Source organism: Hesperophylax consimilis, chromosome 28 (assembly GCF_061612785.1).
Source record: "Hesperophylax consimilis isolate HC1 chromosome 28, BYU_Hcon_1.0, whole genome shotgun sequence".
In the NCBI taxonomy this organism is placed as follows: Eukaryota; Metazoa; Arthropoda; class Insecta; order Trichoptera; family Limnephilidae; genus Hesperophylax; species Hesperophylax consimilis.
The window spans coordinates 8,613,496-8,635,174 of NC_142863.1; the positions used below are offsets into that span (position 1 = coordinate 8,613,496).

The 21,679-nt window shown below is 34.1% G+C and overlaps 1 protein-coding gene and 1 long non-coding RNA gene across 2 annotated transcripts in view; both read left to right on the top strand.

Annotated features, from left to right (window-relative positions):
* The first annotated feature begins 1,601 nt into the window (after positions 1 to 1,601).
* On the top strand, positions 1,602 to 5,813 carry LOC149410133 (uncharacterized). The gene is made up of 3 exons (XR_016305031.1): positions 1,602 to 1,779; positions 2,109 to 2,279; positions 2,842 to 5,813. It is a non-coding gene; the product is annotated as an uncharacterized LOC149410133 (long non-coding RNA).
* Positions 5,814 to 13,429: 7,616 nt separating this feature from the next.
* Positions 13,430 to 21,679, top strand: part of LOC149410134 (GMP reductase 2-like) — a 36,908-nt gene continuing 28,658 nt past the window's right edge. The window contains exon 1 of the mRNA XM_089648775.1: positions 13,430 to 13,911. Within this exon, the coding sequence (XP_089504901.1) occupies positions 13,825 to 13,911 (87 nt within the window). The 5' untranslated portion in view covers positions 13,430 to 13,824. The remainder of the gene's footprint in view (positions 13,912 to 21,679) is intronic.

The window sequence follows — 21,679 nt, forward strand, 5'->3', positions numbered from 1 at the left end:
CTTGCCGTTATTTTAATCTGGATCCTTATAGTATTTGTAATTGGAGTACATCTGCTCATCCTACACCCAGACAGGCTTTTTGACTTGGAGATACTGCCGACTGAGATGGCACCACTTTGGTTTGCCTAAGGATAATTCCAGCAGGTGTGCAAATAAGTCCGGACCAGTCTGGCTTCAAAATTGCTCTAGAATTCTGTACCTTGCTTGACGTGGGGCATATACTAAAAATGTTTTTTAGCTTAGCTCAAGCTGCCATTACTCCACACGATATGGATGATCAGTACAAGCTTCTAATTCCCCCTGAAATTGGAGAATATGTAATTGAAAAAACAAAAAAAAAAAATTGTTGTGAAGAGTCTTAACTATTACCAACCGTTTGGATTTAGCGAGACTATGGCATCACCAATTGGGGTATGCTGTGATGCTGAAGGGAGTGGAAGGAGATGGGAAAGAGGAAGGTGGGGAAGTACCTGGCTATTCAGATCTGCTCACATTTCTGAAAACTATGTAAATCTTAAGTTGTATCTCAAGGTACAGGTAATAATGTAAAATGAACATATACACGGTGTCCGGAAACTCGTAGTACAAGCGGGAAACTGGAGAATCTAAACCACACGGGGAACCCAAATAAACATAAAGTTTTTTGATTTGAGCATTTTCACAAAAAAAAAAAAACCAAAAAAAAATATTTTTTGGCTATTTTAGGGTTAAAGTTTTTTCTGGTGTTTAGGGTTGAACAACAGATGTTTTAACCCTGCAGAGCAGAAATATTTTATGATTACACCGGATTAAATGAAGGGTGATTTCAAAATAATGCTTCAAATCCGAGTTTCTTCATTTGTTTTACTTTCAAATAGTTTTAATTAGTTGGGTACTTTGATCTTCAGTAATAATTTATAAGAGATTGATTAAAAAAAAAAATCAACTTCTAACTCGATTTACTCAATAACGAAAGCTCATATCAAAAAAAAATACTAAATCGACTCCAAATGTGATGTAGATTCACCAGTTTCCCGCTTGTACTACGAGTTTCCGGACACCCTGTATAGATAATAACAGATTTTGAGAAAAAAAATCGATTCTTTCGTTGTAAGATTCGAATATTTCGATTTATAAAATAATTTGGATTCCAATAACCGGTTCCGAAAATAACAGGTTCCTCATAAAAATAGTGCCGTTATTTCATGTATGATAACCAATCTAAAATAGTCTGGTAATACCTTGTCAGACATGGCGATTTTAGTTGATCAACTCTCTACTGAATGACACTTGAACAAACTAATCGACAAGTGTGAACACCCTTTCAACAGGTTGATCAACTCGAACGATGACTCACACTTGAACAGCAAAAGTATACAATCATTCAACTTTAGTCACTCAACTAAAAACTTGATCAACTCTGTTGAAAAGGTGTTCACACTTGTCGGTTTGCCTTCACGTGTCATTCAACAGAGAGTTGATCAACTAAAACCGCCATGTCGAACGGGGTAATAGTTCCAGTGATAGCAAAGAAGCAGTAACCAGTAACCGGCATAAGAATATCTGTCATCTCGAAAAGTCATAGAAATTTAACAAAATATGTTTGTTTTTGTTGTCAATATGTCAGATGTCAATTTGATTCTCGCTACTGCAAATATTTTCTTGTATTTGGCCTTTACTCGTATTATATTTTAATATAATTGTTTTTAACCGACAGGCTAAGCTTTTGACTTCGTCTGACAATTGTTAATTACTATCATTACACGAAACCGTGAGAATTTCCTACGAATCAATTCTCAAGTAAGTACGAAGTAATATGTTAACTGACATTTTATAATGTAAAATATACAAATATTATGTAAGCGTCCTTACAGATTACGCAGTACGTGGCATTGTTGTTGTTTTACTGCGAAGTATCAGTAGGTACCCCTGAGGCTCTTATCCACATTAACCTCAAATGTGGTATTCTCAAAATTGTTTTATTTCACAATATTACATACTAACTTCAATCATAGTTTTCTTGTTTTATTTAGGGTCACCCCAAGTGGTTTAAAACGTTTGATGACTTAGCAGGGCTGCCTGGGTGGGTGTTTTAATTTTAATAATTGATTTAATTTTAATAATTTCAGATTAAATAATAAAAAAAATGGCTGATACCAGTGGAGAGAAAAACGAAAATCCTAGTTTCAAAATTTTAAACTGTTTTTCGTTGGCAACACAAGAGGATGACAATGTTGATACTGAAATAGATTCCTCAGCAGGAGTTGAAAGTCCTGGTTCTGGTCCATGGGCAAAAAGAGGTATTTGATTCGATTGTTATTGGGGTAGTCGCACCGACCAAGTATTTTTAGACACCAGACAGGGCTTGTGAACCTTAAAATTAATTTCACACTGATTTGTTCGGCACATGATTAACACCAAAGAAGTCACGTAATTTGCTTCACGTATTCCCAATCAAACAATTATTTAAATTACAAAATGTAATTATTTCAACGCGTTTTTGCGGCGTTAGATGGTCCTTAATAAATTGTTATCGACCACTCTCTACGACTGTCAAATACCAACTGACAAATGTCATCCAAACCAAAATGGCGGCCAAACAAAATCGACCTCGAAAATAAATCGCACTCTATATAAAAAGTCACAAAGACCCCTGACAATTGTTAAAATATTATATTACAAGTAGGTTCCTACTTTATTGATTGTCTGAATTCTTGACACAATCAGTTCCACTTTTGAAAACATTCACAGATAGACCCATAGCCAAAGTTAGTATTATTATTATTATTGAATGAGCAGGCAGCATTCTGCATTATTACAATAAGTGAAACTTAATACATTATTATATCATTTTTGTTTCAGGTCAGCACTCACCTGATGTCGAGGTGCAAAAAATTTGTCGAAAGATTTACGGAGACATCTTGAAATTATCATACAAAAGTATTCACTCTGCGACATACAAACGGAGGATTGACAGCTATTTGGAAAAGACGCTCGCCAAAATGTCTAAGGCACAGTTAATCCAATTTGGTAAAATGAAAATGCAAAAAGAATTGAAAAATAGAGTAGAAATGAAGAGCATGATAAGTAGGCAGGCAAAACTACGCCAGACTCTGAAAGCTTACAAACAGACTTTGTGGAATAGAAGTAGAAATAGTCCCCAAAACAAGACTAGTCCATTTAAACTTTTAGATACGGATGTGGTAAATGGTAGTGACAAATTACAAGTCAAAGATGAGACAGATATTAACACAGTGTTCCTACCAGATGACCTCTTGAGTATAACCGAGTTTAATAAAGCAAAGATTTCAAAATATCCCGATGATTCAAATTCTGACAGCAAAATACTTTCAGAACAGTTTTGCTTTACCGAACTCTGTCAGATAGTTACACAAACAAGCGCAAATATTCCAAAACGAAATAACACAGAAGGCAGAGGAAATGATATATGTTTAAATCCTAGAGTCGTACTGACCGATATTAATAAATTACTCGAGAAGAAAAATAAAACTTTCACTATAAAACGCATGTTTGAGAAAAAGTGGACGGCACTCAACACCGAAGTGTCGACGAAAGACAACTTCTTTCATCAAATACAAGGAATTAAATCTCTGAAAATGAAGTTATGGCAGCGCTATTTAAAAAACAGCGGCAACGTTTACTATTACGAGAAGTTGAAAATTCCCGTCTTGGAAAGTGTCAGAGCTACAACCGAAGTGACCATACCTAAAGATTTTCTAACTGGAAGGTGCGGTTATTTCGAACATTGCAACCGTGTTTACGCTTTTAAGTTGTTTTACGGATGCGCAATAGAGGAGACGAGTCTAGATACGGGGTCAGGACGGATAAAAGAAGAGCTTGAAAGTAATTTCGCCGCTTGCAAACGTAAGTTTGAGAAACAATGGACGGCTCGAATTCCCGGCGTGGCACCAAAAGACAATTATTTCCACCGAATTCAAAAGTTGGAATCGATGAAATTAAACACGTGCGAGCGTTACTTAAAGATTGACGGGAAATTGTATTATTTTGAGAAGTTGCAAGACCCTCTTCAGGAAACAGTTAGACTTTCGACCATCGTGGCTCCAGCTAAAGATACACTCGACGGGAGATGCGGCTATCTCCGACACGGTAGAAAGGGATTGTACTTGTTCAAGTTGATTGACGAGAATTTGACCGATGACTGTATTACTAGTGTTGTGAACACGTCAAAAGATGCCATTAATACTAATGTCAACCAAACGAAGACATCCGGTAATAGGGACAACAGCACTTCAAGAAAAAACCGTGGAAAACTGAAACAGCGAGATGTTAAACCGGCTGCATTGCCGTGTGAATCACTTTTCGATATTTTTGGAACAGACGATTCCGAATATGTCGATATTGTATTTAAAAACAATGGAAAAAGAAAATATTCAGACCCGGAATATAGCACAAAAAAGATTTTTGATATAGATTTATCAACTTTAAAAGATCGTGAAGAACTATGCTGGGAAATTCCTACCATTGGCGGTGAGGCAGTGAAAATCAAAGCTAGAAAGAAATGCACTAATCAAATTATTAGTGGTAAAATGAGATTGCCAAAACTTTTAGACTGGACTCCCTCGAGCGTCCATTCGCCGCTAAATGTTCTGTTCGATAATGCAAATAATGTTGTTTCACCAACGAGCCTGCCTCAGAATGCCAACAATGTCATTTTACCAAGAAAACCTCCGCTTCACAATGTTAATGATGTTATTTCATCAAGAAAAATAACACCACATAAAGCTAACAGTGTTATTTCACCAAGACATACTCTGCCTCACAACGTTACCGATGTTGTTTCACCAATAAAACCTCTGCCTCGTGTCGCAAACAATGTTGTATCATCAAAAAAAATGAGTGGAACGAATGTACTTAAAAGAGTTTTTATTGTAAAATCGAAAGAACACTCGTTAAAAGACAAATTGTCAGATTCTTCTAGAAAAAATTGTAATAATGTTAATAGTAATGCTCCTAAGAGACAAGTTTATTCTCGGACGATCATCGACACCTTCGATAAAGATGTTATGGCGGAAAGATCGCCTCGTCCTTCTGTAGGAAAAGTCGGTACAATCACCACTGGTAGCGTCATAAAGTCTGTGGATAAAGATGTTTTGGTAGTTCCGCCTTTAGTGGAAGGACCAATTTGTCATTCTTTAGTGAAAGTCAACAAAACAGGACAACAATGTATAGTAAAAGGGCGACCATTGGATTTATAATGTTAGTTTAGAGCAGAGGTTCTCAACCTTATATAGCTCACCAGCCAATTTACAAGTTATTTTTCTTGGTAAACGCACAATTCAACACACCTTTAATAAGTGATATAAAGTCATGAAAAGCAATAAAACAAACACTAGGTTACATTTTTTTCATCACTTTTAATGATTTTTTAAATGTGTGTTGAATTGTCATTGCGTTGAGTTATCATGGAATCATTTTTCTTCAACGCCTCTGACGCTACATAAAAAAAATTATGACAAAATAAAGAAAAAGCGCCGCAGACAAAAAAAATTGGAAATTGTTGGAAACCATACTACTAATTTAGTCCTCCATCATAGCACAAGCCACATTTTCCACTTATAATGATGAAAGTGAATTGATTTTCAACATTCTGAGATTACCTGTAACCTGGAAATATTGCTTTCTAAATTAAAAAAATAAAGGTTCTCTATGAAAAAATTTTTCGGAATTTCAAAAAATATTTTTTTCTTTTTTAATTCTACCATCATGTAGAATCACTTTCCCAAGTAAGTGCATTTTACCCCCGAACACCCTGTATAACAGTGGCTTAGCGCACAAATGTGTTAACTGCAATTAAAAATTTAATTTATATTATAAGACGTAAAGCAACAAAATGAATGTAAATATCTGCTTTTTATCCATTCTAGATTAAATAAGTTATGTAAATTTCCCTTGAAACATCTATTTACAAGAAGTAAGTAATCTTGATAAATGCTTTAAAAAAATGCATTTGTTTTTACTTGCAATTGCACTTAACACATTTGTGCGCTTGGCCATCGATATACAAAATTGAATGTTTCTTTATATATTCAAAAACTATTGGACCTATGTCAGGAAAATTTCAAATTTTGTTCTTATTAGTGCCTGGAGTGTTTAGAGATTGATTTTAATGATAGAAGAGTTCTGGGACGCCTGACGAAGATTTAACGCATTATCTCTGCACTGCAATGAGATATGGAGTTGGATTAAAGACTTTGTAATGAAGTCTTCTTCTTTCGTATGGTGGGGGAGTCAGAGGGGGACTTCTAGGTCTGCGAGCAAGTCTAGGGCCTCAGGCGTCGCCATGTGGACCTCATCAATCCCGCCGGGGAATGAATGGAGCGGGCATTCATTGACCACATGTTCGGTGGTCTGCACCGCTCCACATTCACACATCGCCGACTCTTTAAGGCCTAATCTGTGTATCAAGTGGGCACAGCGGCTATGGGACCACCTTAACCTATTGATGGCGGACCAGGTTTTGCGAGGCAATGAGAACCCAGGCTGTCTCTCGGTGGGGTCCTGTATGAGATGGGCATTTCCCACGTTGGCCGTTTGCCACTCAAGTTTCCACCTATCTTCTGGGGTGAGAGGTAATCGGAAGGACCTCTCTCCTTCCGCCCAGAAGGGCTGTAATGAAGTAACTATATGATATACAGTAACAATATAACCTACAAATTAGAGTAGCATTGGTAATGTAGTTTTAGTGATTTGTCTTATCTGTAGTAATTTTATTTTTTTAATTCCTTTATTTTTCCCAATTTTTACATTAATTACAAACAATATTATATAAATCAATACGAATAATGGGAACCCACTAAGGCGCAGCCTGTGCGTGGGTAATATATTTAAGTTATTATTTTATTGTACCTAGAAATAAACAATTGTAATAAAAACAAGATTACATTTTGTCTAAGGGGTTTGTATAAAAAGTGTTTATAATAGTGTATAGTGAAGTTATAAGTGTTTAGTGTAATAATATGGTGAATATTTTATGAGAAACATAAATTGATACAAATTAAATAAAAAAAGTTTCAACTGCTGTATCGAAAAGCCATAATTTTAATTCTTTTAAATATTGAGGAAGTTTAGTAATCACTTGAATATTTTTCGGTAAAAGATTGAAAGTACGAGGTCCAATGAAACTGCAGTGTGTTTGCATTTGTTTTGTGTTCGTTTGGGGGGTATAAAATACATTATTATTTCTAATGTTGGTTCTGTTTTCATTTATTTCGAATTTATTTTTGTTTTTAAAGATGTATTTCATAGTTTGCAAAATAAATAGTTTACGGAGACAGAATAGTTTAGATTCTTTGTATAACTCATCTGTTGAAAATGTTCTTTTCCGACTATACATAACTTTGATGATATAATTTTGAATTATTTGTAAAGGTTTGATATGTGCATTAAGCGCACCGTCCCATCCTATTATTCCGTATATGAGTGAAGATTGCACCAAAGAAAAATAAATAATTTTCAGTTTTTCAACATTGAGCAGCACTTCTTTTAGTCTGTAAAATGTGTATGTAAGATATCTTAATTTACAGACGGTATTATTAATTTGTGACTGCCAATTTAATTTTGTATCAATAACAATACCTAAATATTTAATCTTTTCAACTTTTCCGAGTTCAAAGCAAGATGAGCATATTTCTTGATTACAGTATTTGTCTAGTTTCTATATTATTTTATGTTACTGTTACATAATAAATTATTATAAGCATTAATTACTCGCCTGAAGTAGCCATACAAATTGAAAATATCTCCCGAGTAAAATTAAATGCCGCCGAAGGGAATTGAACCCGCACCTTCTGATGTCCGATCAGGTGCCCTGGACCATTGAGCTTCGTCGGCTTATTCATAACCCTCCATATAATTCAATATGTACAAGTACTTCAATCGACAATTACTGCTTATTATATTTTTTCACCTGTAAACAACCAAATTCATTTTTGTAGGAAAGGCTTTGTTAGTGCTAAATTTCTCACTAGATGGCGTCGAGACATATTATATCTACATTTGTTGGTGAAATATTTTGACTTGTCAAATATTATTATTTTTTAAATGATAAACTACTAATGTTTATAAGACAAGGTATGGCTATTTCAGGCGAGTAATTAATTCTTATAATAATTTGTTGCCCTTTGTGCTATGCATAAAAACCTTGCCTCATAAACATAAGTTTATATTTAAAAAATAATTACTTTTACATGATTTACTAATATTGTTTTATAATCATTTTAACAGTTTACTGTTATATCATGCTTTAAATTTTTTTTGTATAATTTTCGATAGCTCACTATGTATATTCTGTTTTTAAAATCTACGTAAAAGCCTGTCTGGGCGTAAAATGATTTTTTTTACTCCAAATAATTTCAGGAATCATTGGTTGAAGTAAGTCAAGTACGTCTTTTACCACATATACATGATTTTCCAATAAGAGGTGTTATTTTGAATAGCCCGCTATTTCGGTAGATGTTACTTTTGAAGCTGTCATTTTTTAACATTTGACAAGTAGAAACTACGCCATTAATAAAAATGGAACGATACACGCTTCAAAAACGCATTGAAATTATTAAAATTCACTTGAGTGAATCAAATGCAAATCATCTTGAGTGATGAGGCTCATTTCCACCTCGGTGGCTTCGTCAACAAGCAAAATTGTCGCATCTGGGGCTCGGAAAACCCAAGAGTTATTGTTGAAAAGCCTCTCTATCCTCAACGTGTGACTGTTTGGTGCGGTTTATGGTCCGGCGGAGTCATTGGACCTTACTTTTTCGAAAATGAGGCTGGAGCAACAGTTACGGTGAATGGATTACGCTATCGAGAGATGATTAATGATTTTTTATGGCCGGAATTGGATGCTATTGATCTGGACAACGTTTACTTTCACGTGCCACAAAAGCAACGAAACCATTGATCTTTTGCGATTGAATATCAAAATAACACCTCTTATTGGAAAACCCTGTATAAGCAATATTCAATGACTACAAATTTTAGACAGTATTATTTATTTATTATTTATTCACGACTTGATGGCTTTTACATATATACATTGTTAAAGGTAAGTTGTTCAGAAGTACAATAATAAGTGTATAGTACATAACATAATACGCTGAGTATGATCCATATAAGCAGGTACAATACAAGTTATCATAGATAGATCTGTTGTACAAGGGGGTGACCAGATAACTCATCAAAATGTTAATTCAAGACACCTTTAAAAAGATATATGAATATTGTCGTTCGGCCGAAATTCGGCCGAGGAGAACCTTGTGGTCTACGCGATTATTCGAGCGAAAAATACCTTTCTTCTAGCGACATTTTTAAATTACCCGCGTAGACCACAAGGTTCTCCTTAATATAATTTTGGCCGAACGATATATTCGTAAACAGGGAATTTTTATCTAAATTCTGACATCGATTTCATTCTTGTGGCCGATGAGATATTTTGCCGCATCTGGAGGATACCTACAATGTCATTTGTTAGGTACTTCTCCCCACACAAAAGTTGGCCGAACGATTTTTTTTTCATAACAAATTTGCTATCAACTTTTGCCGTTAGTTTTGGTAATGTGGCACGTTGGATATTTTCATCCCAAAAATGACATCGGAAGTCGTCGCTTTCCAGGACTCCTCCCAGGCCAAAATCTGGAAGAATGCGTTTTTTTAACTAATCTTATTTGGGGTAAACCAGTACTGATTTGGTTCATGTGGCCTATGGGATGGAATTTTTACGGTCATCGCTTGGACTATAAGGTCCGTGTAAACAGGACAAAATTTCCGCTAGTCGAGCCGCGAATTTTTAAAATTTTTTATTTATTTTTTTTCATTTAAAAATTTATTTCTTTTATATAAAAACATAAATATGTTATACCAAAAAAACTAATTACAATAAAAATGTTTTCTTTTTAACGTAACTACCCAATTCAATAGAGAAAAACGTTTCTCATGTTTGATTTGGGGAGTAGTTTTTTTTTTTTTTTTTTAATGTATATTTTATTTAGTTATAAGAGTTTACATCTTATACCTAATATATTATTTTCTATGACTACTACAATATTATTTACTTCTTACATACTAAAATTTAGATTTCACAACATTGAGACATAATCCACGAAAAACTGCAAGACTTTTAGCTTCCTTAACAATTACCGGAAGTTCATTGAACATTTTAAAACCTTTATAATAAATATTGTTTTGTGTTTCTGATAAGTGTGTTTTAGGAAGCCTAAAATCGTTGCAGTTTCTCGTAGGATATAAATGAACTGCACTATTAATTCTAACATTCTTTGACATATAGTCAGGTAACATTTTATTTTTTAGCTTATAAATAAACACTAAGGTATTATAAACTAATCGTTGCCACACACTTAAAATATTGAGTTGACGTTGCATGGTTTTTATTCTGGTGTACCTGCTACAACACAGTATTGACCTCATGCCTCTGTTCTGGATTACTTCCATTCTCTTAATTTGGGTTTTGTTACTTAGAGATATTACACTTGTACAATAATTTAGATGGGATGCTACAGTGGTATTGTAGACCAATATCCTTGTTTTAATGTCCAATTTTCCTTTTATCCTACTTAAGAAATTAACCTTTTTCGCCATTTTTTTATTTAAAATTTCAAAGTTAGTGTTAAATTTTAACTTGTTATCTATTATGATTTGTGCCATTACAATATACATAGAATACAGTAACGGAATACAGTACGGAAAGGAAAAGAAGCAACCCATAAATAAACCACTTATAAGGACACAATTTCCGCTAGCTGAGCCGCAAATTATATGAAAGGAGCAACCGCAAACGACGCGAAACGCCGCTTGCGGTTGCTCCTTTCATATAATTTGCGGCTCAGCTAGCGGAAATTGTGTCGTGTAAACGTAGCATTAGGTATTATCAGCGCCTTGGCAAGTTGGCGCCCGGAACGGACTGCTCTAATAAGGAAGATGAGTCCATTTTTTAAATTTTTTTATCAATGTTCGCATTCAAACTTAAATACTGGTATTTTTTTTTTTAAAGTTTGTTTTCATAATTAAATTAATTCTCAAAGTTTAAATTTTATAAACGAGCGGAATCCGAGCGGTAAGAGGCGGGGTGTGGGTGTGACGTCATTCGAACTGTGAAAACCACGTCGCTTAAGCATTTTGTACGGAAAATTTTTTAATTCTTCAACAAGGAATTCCAGTTATTTTTTTACCAATGTTAACCGTCTATTAGAATTGATGTTATTAAAAAAAAAAAAAATTGATTAAGATTTCATAGTTAAATTAATATTTTAAGTTGGAATATTTGCTTTTCCCGCCCGGTACGGTATTCCCGTCGCTATTTGTTGAGGTGCCCCGCGCGAATTCAGGACCACCGCGCAGAAAAGTAAAGACCAAAAGTAAAATAACGGTTTACAGCAGGGGCGTATAACTCCCGCATGACCTTGTAACCCTGATGGGAGGAGTTATTCAATACCCAAATTCTTATAGACAAAGCTGTTGTGGCTGAAAGCTCAGATCTCATTGGCTTAGAGCAAAAATTGTAGTTTGATCTCTCGCTCTCTACCATAGCGACTTGTGTAACAGAAAGAGAAGCTAAGCATGCTTTATGCTCCGATAAAAATTAACGGTAATTTCCAAGACGCCATTTCGTAAGTCGTAAGTTGAAAAGTCAGTTGAAGTTTTTAGCGTAAATATTTTGAATTTTCTTTCACCCATCTAAAAATAATGTTACGTGCTAGAATTCTTCAAGGTGATAAATTAATGCCGTGTTGTGTTAAAGTGTGTTATCCGGTCTATCTCCACCAATTGAAAGAAGGACCCGAACCCGTTGTAAAATACAGGTACTAACCTTTCGTTATTTGATACAATGTTCCTGATTTCTGAATGTACTTCATTGGCTAATAATTTAATTAATTTTCCTTTTCAGACCTATCCGTATTCCGACGCGATACAATACCACGTATTAGGATGCTAAAACTGCTAAAAAAATCCACGATTACATCATACAAGGTCATTTAAACCTCTCCGGAATTGCATCATGTAAGTATTCAGATTTAACCAGCATTTTCCATGATGTTTGCTGACGACAAAGCTGTGGAAATTATATGAAACCCTTGCAGGAGAATTTGAATAACTTCTAGTGCTGTGGCAATAATAATTAACACTTAAATTTGTTGAATATGTATTTTGTGTATATATTCTTGTATTTTTGTGCAAGGTCAAATTAAATCCTATTAAGTTGTTGCAGTAAGACTGGGTTCGATTCCTAGTTGAGACCGTTACTTTTTATTTTTCTGTGTCTTGTTCTGTTTCATGTTTTGTTTAGATATATTAGTTTTATCTTCTACTTCAATGATAAATCAATGCTCAATACATCGGTTGTACTGACCCTGTTTTGTATTACTGTCCATTGTCTTTTTGAAAATAAAAAGTATTTTTATGTGTGCATAGCTGTGGGTTTTTTTATTTTCCTTTTCCTGCATTCCAATATTTTTATTTTTAAATATAATTTTTGTGGGCTAATGAATGAACGATGTTAGCTGGGTGCAGTTATATTGTCTATGTTGGCACTTTTTTAAATGGCCTTGAGATTTATTTATGGTCCACAATAACTGTCACTATCTATATCACTATCCACCTGTCTGGACCAAACGACCGTTTTATCTGTGGTTAAGGGGGTGACAAAATGGGGCCATACAAAAAGCCCGAAGATATCGATCTAGAGAGTGGTTTATTTATGGTTTACAGCCCAGTTCACTGTGAGACTTTTCTGGGCGGCCGGCGGCCTGAAGTGTATCAAATGTTATGTGACATGTATAATAATAAAAACTTCTAAGTTATGCAATAAACAACATATTATTATAAAGCACTATACGAATATGTATCTTTAGAAATCCATTTCATATAATAATAACAACAAATACGTACATATATTTGACAAACCCAAATAAACGTTTGGCCTATACACCTCTCTCATCTAAACCGTCCATCTCTCATGTAATAGAAAGAGATGCACCATAGGTGATCCGTTGTACGTACAAGTCACGACACATGTGACGTCAGAATTCTTTCGACCAATCGTGGAGCGTATACAGTCCATTGCTATTGAATGCTTTTTCAAGAACGTTTAACTAATTCTAAGAATAATAATATAGAAATATATTTATATATTTAGAATCGATATTTTTTGATCTACATGAACATATTTTTTATAAGTCAAAATATTTTTCACTCAACTTCCTTATTGCACCTGCGTAGGACCGGCCCTGCGTATATGAATTGAAATTAAGATTGTTTTACGTAGGTCGATGTCAGTTGTTACGGACTACGGAGCAATAGCTACAGTCATAGGAGCTTGAAGTTCTCAGTGACATTAGCTTTAGTATATCGGGCAACACCAGCACGTTCCACCAGCTGATCTTTCCCAGCTGATTTTCGCCCTTGAATGTCGCGGGTCGCGCTGAAGGTTTTTCATTATGACGAAATTAACTCTTAATGTAAATAAAAGTACTGCAGAACACGGACTGAACGCTATCTAAAAAGTCCGAGCTTCCTAATCAAACTATGTCTTAGAAAAACCGAAAGCGTAGGCTAGCAAATTTTTAAAATTTGTCGTGTAATATAAATATAAATCGCGCGGTTATTCCATAATTCCGGGTTTCTTGATGTTATATTTTTGTATCTGGTTACCGCCCTTGCGCAAAATTTTGCGTCACAGGCTGAATTCTATTTCTAAGTTTGTATGTTAACGTATCCATCGCACGGTTTAGTCGATAATTCGTAATTCGCTAGAGTGACGTATTTTGCGCGCGTGTCCTTTTATAAAAATCCAAAATGCCTAACATCGTTAATGAGGTGAAGTTGGACTTTAAAGACGTCCTGCTGCGTCCAAAGAGGAGCACACTTCGAAGCCGAAACGATGTGAGTTTCGTTTATTTATTGTTTTTCAATAATACATACATAATTCAAACGTACTTCGTATCCAAGACGTTGTATCTCCACTTCTTGACGAAACCGTTTACACTTTACTAAGGATAATTTGTAAAAAATATGACTTCTCTTAACTCCATCATCCCAAAGTTATTTACAAATTTCAACATGTCAAAATGAAATTTTACGAAAGATTAAAATTTTCAACATCTGGAAATAATGGTTTACGGAGATACAATATTTATTTATTTATTTTATTTATTTTATTTATTTGCAAAAACAGTACAAAAACCAATACATTGCAAAAGCGGTAAACAAATTATTGAAGAAAATTTTATACATAAGTATACAGTTAAAACATATGCAAAAGCGGTAAACAAAATATGGAAAAAAAATTATACATAAGTATACAGTTAAAACAAATACAATATTTCGCGCTTAAAGTCGTTGTAGGACATATGGAAAATATGTAGGCTTTAAGACATCGATATCATTTGACTTCGTAAAATCCACAAATATTCCACAGCATAAGTTATTTTGGTAATTTTTGGATAGGGCCTGACACGCTTATTACGAACTGTAACTGTATACTTATGTATAAAAAAATTATACATAAGTATACAGTTAAAACAAATACAATATTTCGCGCTTAAAGTCGTTGTAGGACATATGGAAAATATCTAGGCTTTAAGACATCGATATCATTTGACTTCGTAAAATCCACAAATATTCCACAGCATAAGTTATTTTGGTAATTTTTGGATAGGGCCTGACACGCTTATTACGAATATTTTTTAGAAAAAAACTTTATTTTCGCCTTAATTACTATAAAAGAAAACTTTTTGCATTTCGGGCGGCGGAAAATTATGAATTTAAATTTTCAATTGCGTTAACCAAAATTCACTCCGCGAATCGATGCGGCGGCAATCAGCTGCCATTAGGTACGTCACTGTTATGTTGGTATCCCTGATACATTGCGTAGATACGACTATGGCTAACTTCGTGGAATACAAATGGATTTGTATCACAAACCATGTTACACAAACCTAGCGTAGCCGGTAAACTACTTGAAAACTGGGATGTTTTTCTTGTAAAACATAGAATAATATAGAAACTAGAACAACACTGCATATAAGACAAATCATTAGAACTACATTACCAACGCTACTCTAATTTGTAGGATTCAACAAAGTGCTGGTATAGATTACACTTAATTCTATAAATGTCAATAAATATATCAATAGTACTCCCAAACTTGTTGCCCAGATCAAGCATCATAATGGTTAGTGAGTGTGTCTGATAGTTCGTTGTTGGATCTTCCAGAATGCGACTTTTACATATTTTTCGTGACATTTTATGATCACCCTAGTTAAACCATTATGCCTAAAACTATTTGCCAATACCTTTCCCACCCCTGTCCCATAGTAATAAAAGCCCCAAATAAAGTTTAATCTCCCTTAAAATAATCCCTTTAAAATATTTGTATTGTTTAAGTCACGTCTGTATTATTTAGGATAGTTAAGTGCATTATCTTTTATGTTTAAGAATGTTGTTTGCCGACGAGCGGGTGGAACAACTTAAATTTTGTAATATGTCCTTCAAGAATTTAGTTTAAATACAGATACCTCCAAGAAAAAAGGCAGTATTGCTATAACTGGTAGGTACAGGCGTACCTACGCAGGAGCCAGTATTGATATAACTGGTAGGTACAGGCGTACCTACGCAGGAGCTAGTATTGAAGTAACTGATAGGTACATGCGTACCTACGCAGTCAGTCGTGAGATAATTACTAGGTTTATGTAAACCTAGAGAAAACTGAAGAATAAAGGAATCTAGACCTTTATTTCTTTCAGTTTAAGTTTGAGCAGAGGAAAATAAGATCCTCTGCAATTATATTGTGAATGAATAAATTTATATGTCAAGAAGAAGAAGAAGTGTTTTCCTGCATTCCATCTGACGGCGTGTTCTCGTACCATGATAGCAGAAACAGTTGTGTATGTATTGCAGAAGAATGTTGCATTTTGTCTTATGTTCCTAGTCAGTATTATTATTTATTAATTATATTTTAAACTAGTTGCTGAGGGATATCCTTAGGAGATAGACATATACCATCACAGACTTTTCTGTAGGCCTTTTTAAGATATACAATTCCGTAGTACATTATTTTGATGTATCTCATAAGGTTTAGCCAGCGTTAACAATGTAGTGCCCGAAAATATAATTTTTCGACTTGATTATAAAACATTGACTTTTCTCAACTTTATATAAATATAATATGCATATATTATATGTGTAAACCTTCCGGAAGAAATTCTCTAAATGATAGTGAAAACTTTACTAAAATCGGTTGCGTAGTTTAGAAGAACTAAGCGCACAAACAGACAGACGCGGATAGCGACTTTATTTTATACTATTTAGATATGTACATTTATAGATGTATATTTTCGGGTTCTGTGAAAGTCCTATTCAAGTTCTGTTATTATATCATTATAGGCTAGTTGCTTGACAGAACTAAGATAAAAACAGAACTTGAAAATGAATGTTGAAATTTGATTTTAATTGTTAAAATTCTCCGAAACAACCTGTCCTAAGTGTTCTTAATTTATTCAACGTGAACTGTTGTTTGTATGTTGGCGATCTGCAGTCGTGCTTGGGAACATGACAAGTTATGGACATTATCGATCTACCGTGCTAGACACCTTGGTAGTGAGTAAGGCTTATAGTAGACTGAGTACTGTAGAAATGAGGTTTTCTTGTGGTAAAACCATGCATGACCGTGTTACAATTGTGGAGATCCGAAAAGAATTAACAAAATTAAAAAGGGGATGCTTGAATGCTTTAGACATGTAGTGTAGTAAAAGATTATCAGGTGAATATAATATGATGCGAAGCATTGACAAACTTTGATAAAGTTCTCGAAATCCGCTGCAATACTATATGTCGGGGGAAACAGTAAAAGATTCTTTAAAGTTCCATTTTTTCTAAATTAAAGTTAAGTTTGAAGGTTATGAAATATGCATACATAATTTAAATAACTCAAACTATGAACCTAATAACGTATTTTGTGCGTGTTTGTCCATCTCTCTCCCATCTCTTGGTGTGCCACGCTGTGAATCCGCATGAGTAGGCAGAGAGGACGGACCGCTAAACAACTCGGTATTGGCACACACTTCTTGCCTCATTCACATTCATACATCGTCTCATACATACTCTTCTATTATTCTGACTCTTAATGTAAGCAATTGAACTGAACGGAATTCCTTCAATTCTAAGAGCTTCGTTTCTGACTCTTGACATGGCCCGACTCAAGTATCTATTTCACTTGATTGTGCCTTGTCTTCCTTGGGTGTCCCCGACTTCTGCTACCATTCCTCAAAATATTGATAAATGGAAACTTATGAAATTGCTTACTGCGGTAAGTCAATAAATCCAGCTAGATTTCACCGTTTATCCCATATTTTTAAGTTCTATAAATTTGGTACATTATGGTAAGCAATCGCTCAAAACGTTTTTGCAAACTTGCCGTAAAATGCCAAAAATCGTTTGACTGGATAACTTACTTTCCCAACTTGTTTTTTGCAAAATTATGTTTTTGTAAATTGATAATAATAATATTTGGATAATTTATAAAGCGCCGTTTTTGAGAAAAAACACCTCAAGGGCACTGTACAAATATAATTCTTAAGGCGATGCACTACGTCGTGTAATATTTTAAATTGAGCCGCTATCAATAACAACCCTTATGTAGATGGCGATAAGGTTTAAATTCCCGCTTAACACCATCCGCCTGTTTTGATTTATGCAAGAAAAAAACATGGCCAAAAAGTGCCTTTTATTTTATTTTGTGGATGTTCAGGCATAAATATTTAATTTTTTTCCGATCATTTTATAAATAACTTAATTTGCCACATTATACAATAAAATCATATAAAATGGGTTCGTAAGTAGGAGATTTTGAACTTTAAAGCAGTTTTCATAGGCCTTTACATTATTTTTTTCTGAGCTTATAAAAAGTTTATCTAAAAAATACTCGATTATTGACAAGGCCAAGATGTATTCTACTCGCAGTATTTAATTAAAGCATCTGAAACATTTCTAGGTGACCAAATTTTCAAACCAAAAACACATGATTTTGCATTACTACGTATGGCATCGCCTTAAATAGTTAATACTAGAACTACTGATTTAAAACTAGTGACTTACATCCAAGACTTATATCTAGTGACTTACGTCTAAGTCCTATAACTACTATCTTAATGACATATAATATTTACATATGTAGAAACTTACAACTAACATAAACAATCTAATTTTACGAGCGCCAGAAGACGAATGAAGTTCTATTATATTAGGGTGTTTATATAATTAATTTTAGAACAAGGACACAAAATGTGCCCAATGAATTAGCTTGTACAGTCTTACCAGGAAATGTGGTTATATATTTATAAAAATAGTATGCAATCTACCATATCTTTTTTCCCCAGATTAGATAATTATATACGGAGAAATGGTTTTTTAAACTTTTCCTTAACCTTTCCTTATCTGTGATGTGTATTTACTACACATTGCTTCTAATAACTTTAATAACTCTATAAATATGATAAATTCTGAGTTCAGATTTTAGGTATTCCTCCGTTATACATTTATGCACTGAATTAAAAAATAAAATTTTACATAGTTTTCAAATTCAATTAAAAATCAGAAATTTTTGTTAAAAATCAGAAACAAATACACCAATACAATCAACCGTGTGACGCGAAGAGTGTGCGAGGAAATGACACGCTATTGATGTCCCGCTTTAGTTCGCTATGTGGGAACATGAGAAATCCACATGTCCGCAGTTGTATTTTGATTTAGACCATCGATACCTACGACCGCATAGCTGTGTGTGTGCTAGCTGCCAGCCAGTCGGTCGCGGACCGTAGTTAGATGTGGACCCCTCGCACGTTTTTTTAGCATCTGCCGATGGTTTTTTCATGTTTTCAGCAATTAAATTACAATTATTATCTCTTTTGATATAAAATATAATAAACGTAAGCGATTAGCTATGAATATTCATATTTTTTCGATATTAAGGCGATGCCATACGTAGTAATGCAAAATCATGTGTTTTTGGTTTGAAAATTTGGTCGCCTAGAAATGTTTCAGATGCTTTAATTAAATACTGCGAGTAGAATACATCTTGGCCTTTGAAATAATCGAGTATTTTTTAGATAAGTCTTTTTATAAGCCCAGAAAAATATAATGTATAAGTCCTATGAAAACTGCTTTAAAGTTCAAAATCTCCTACTTACGAACCCATTTTCGGTTATGATTTTATTGTATAATGTGGCAAATTAAGTTATTTATAAAATGATTGAAAAAAATTTTAGTATTTATGCCTGAACATCCACAAAATAAAATAAAAGGCACGGCCATGTTTTTTTCTTGCATAAATCAAAACAGGCGGATGGTGTTAAGCGGGAATTTAAACCTTATCGCCATCTACGTAAGGGTTATTATTGATAGCGGCTCAATTTAAAATATTACACGACGTAGTGCATCGCCTTAAATCGCTTGTTTTGAGATGTGTATTGACTACACAGCACCGGAAAGCATGGATTTTTTTAGCACCGTAAGGGAAAGGTTAATAATAATAATAATAAATGTTTTATTATCTTCAAATAGAAATGATAATATCTTCACTGGGATTTTCCGTGCTTAGGTTTTCATTTACATCTGATTAAAATTTTGTAGTATGGATAATATGAAGTAATTATAAATTACATGGTGTTCTTTTGTTCAGTTGAATGGTTTTAGTTTCAGTCTGTAATTGGTGTCAGTATATTTTCTATTTCTGATCTCACTATGTTTCGTGTCCAGCTTTTTATTTGAGATTTAAATGAATGTGAGTTTTGAATGAGAGTGGGATTTTGTTGTATAGTTTAGTATCACAGTACAGGGCCTCGATTCTCGACGAAGTCATTCTACTCGTGTGGAATGACTTTTGTCGTTTGGCATATGTAATTATGTACCTTTGAGGAGACTCAAGAATAAGATCGTCGACCAATGTATGTACTTTCGACGGCGATTGCAAGCGGTCTGGATTGGAGAATCGATACCCTGGAAGCTTTTTGTCCAAATGTTGTATGGTGTAGTTGCTTTTTACCAGAGATGTGCTTTATTTCAAATAAATCCATTTCAAATGGAAATGCAAAATGCAAAATGGGTATTTTCCATTTTGCATTTTAAATGCTTTTCTAAAAACCATTTTGCCTTTTTGCATTTTAAATGCTTTTCTCAATGCATTTTCCATTTTAAATGCTTTTTTGCAACATTCTTCCTACTATCTCCACTCATCTTTTTTTCATAAGCCCCAAATATCAGTCGGTCCTCAACCTCGCTATGAGAGATAATTTACATTTGTCAAGTTGGTCCCTGGTAGAAGCCCTGGCAATTGAGTGATACCATTACAAAAAATACTAATTCAAATACTGAACATGGGGCCATGAAGTTGTAATATTAAATGTTAGATAGCAGTTTCCATATTTTTACGTTGGCAACATTAGTCCCGCGCAATTTTTTTGTGGTTTCATAATCTGTAGTTGTGGTGTTTTTGGATTTAACATCATGTAAATGATTTACCATCATAATATGTTTGTTCTACATTGATGTCCATTATTAAATGACAAAATTGTTTAAAAATTCTATAATTATTTTAATTGTTTGACCTGAGAAACCATTTTGCATTTTCAATGCATTTTGAAAATAGGTATTTTGCATTTGAAATGCTTTTCTAAAAACCATTTTGCATTTTCAACTGGAAAAGATTTGACCCATTTCCATTTTGCATTTCAAATGGTTTTGGGTACCCATTTTGCACATCTCTGCTTGTTGGACATGTTTTTGAATCTGAGATGTAGTGTTTCTAATATATGTGATAGTATAAGGATATAAGTTAGGTTACTCTGGCGCTTAAGAGGTTAAAAGTTGTTTCCAATAGTAATTGACTTAAAATAAATTATTATTTAAAAAAAAAATTGATTGCATGTAGTGGAATTTGGCAATTTTCTCAAACTTTTAGTAAGTAGTTTATATATCGATTTGTGGAAGTGAACAGTAAAATCTTTATGAGAAACCTGAGGAAGAAATCACATCATCAGGTTAATTAAATGTCAGAGTCAAAATAACAGAGTGTATGAATGTGAATGAAGAATTCCAATAAGAGGTGTTATTTTTATATTCAATCGTAAAAGATCAATGGTTTCGTTGCTTGTGTGGCACGTAGCCCCGTCTTGTTGAAAGTAAACATTGTCCAGATAAATACCAGTCAATTCCGGCCATAAAAAATCATTAATCATCTCTCGATAGCGCAATCCATTCACCGTAACTGTTGCTCCAGCCTCATTTTCTAAAAAGTAAGGTCCAATGACTCCGCCGGACCATAAACCGCACCAAGGAGTCACACGTTGAGGATAGAGAGGCTTTTCAACAATATCTCTTGGGTTTTCCGAGCTCCAGATGCGACAATTTTGCTTGTTGACGAAGCCACCGAGGTGGAAATGGGCCTCATCACTCAAGATGATTTGCATTTGATTCACTCAAGTGAATTTTAATAATTTAAATACGTTGTCGAAGCGTGTATCGTTCCATTTTTATTAATGGCGTAGTTTCTACTTGTCAAATGTCAAAAAATGACAGCCTAAAAAGTAACATCTACCGAAATAGCGGGCGATTCAAAATAACACCTCTTATTGGAAAACCCTGTATTAAATTCGTC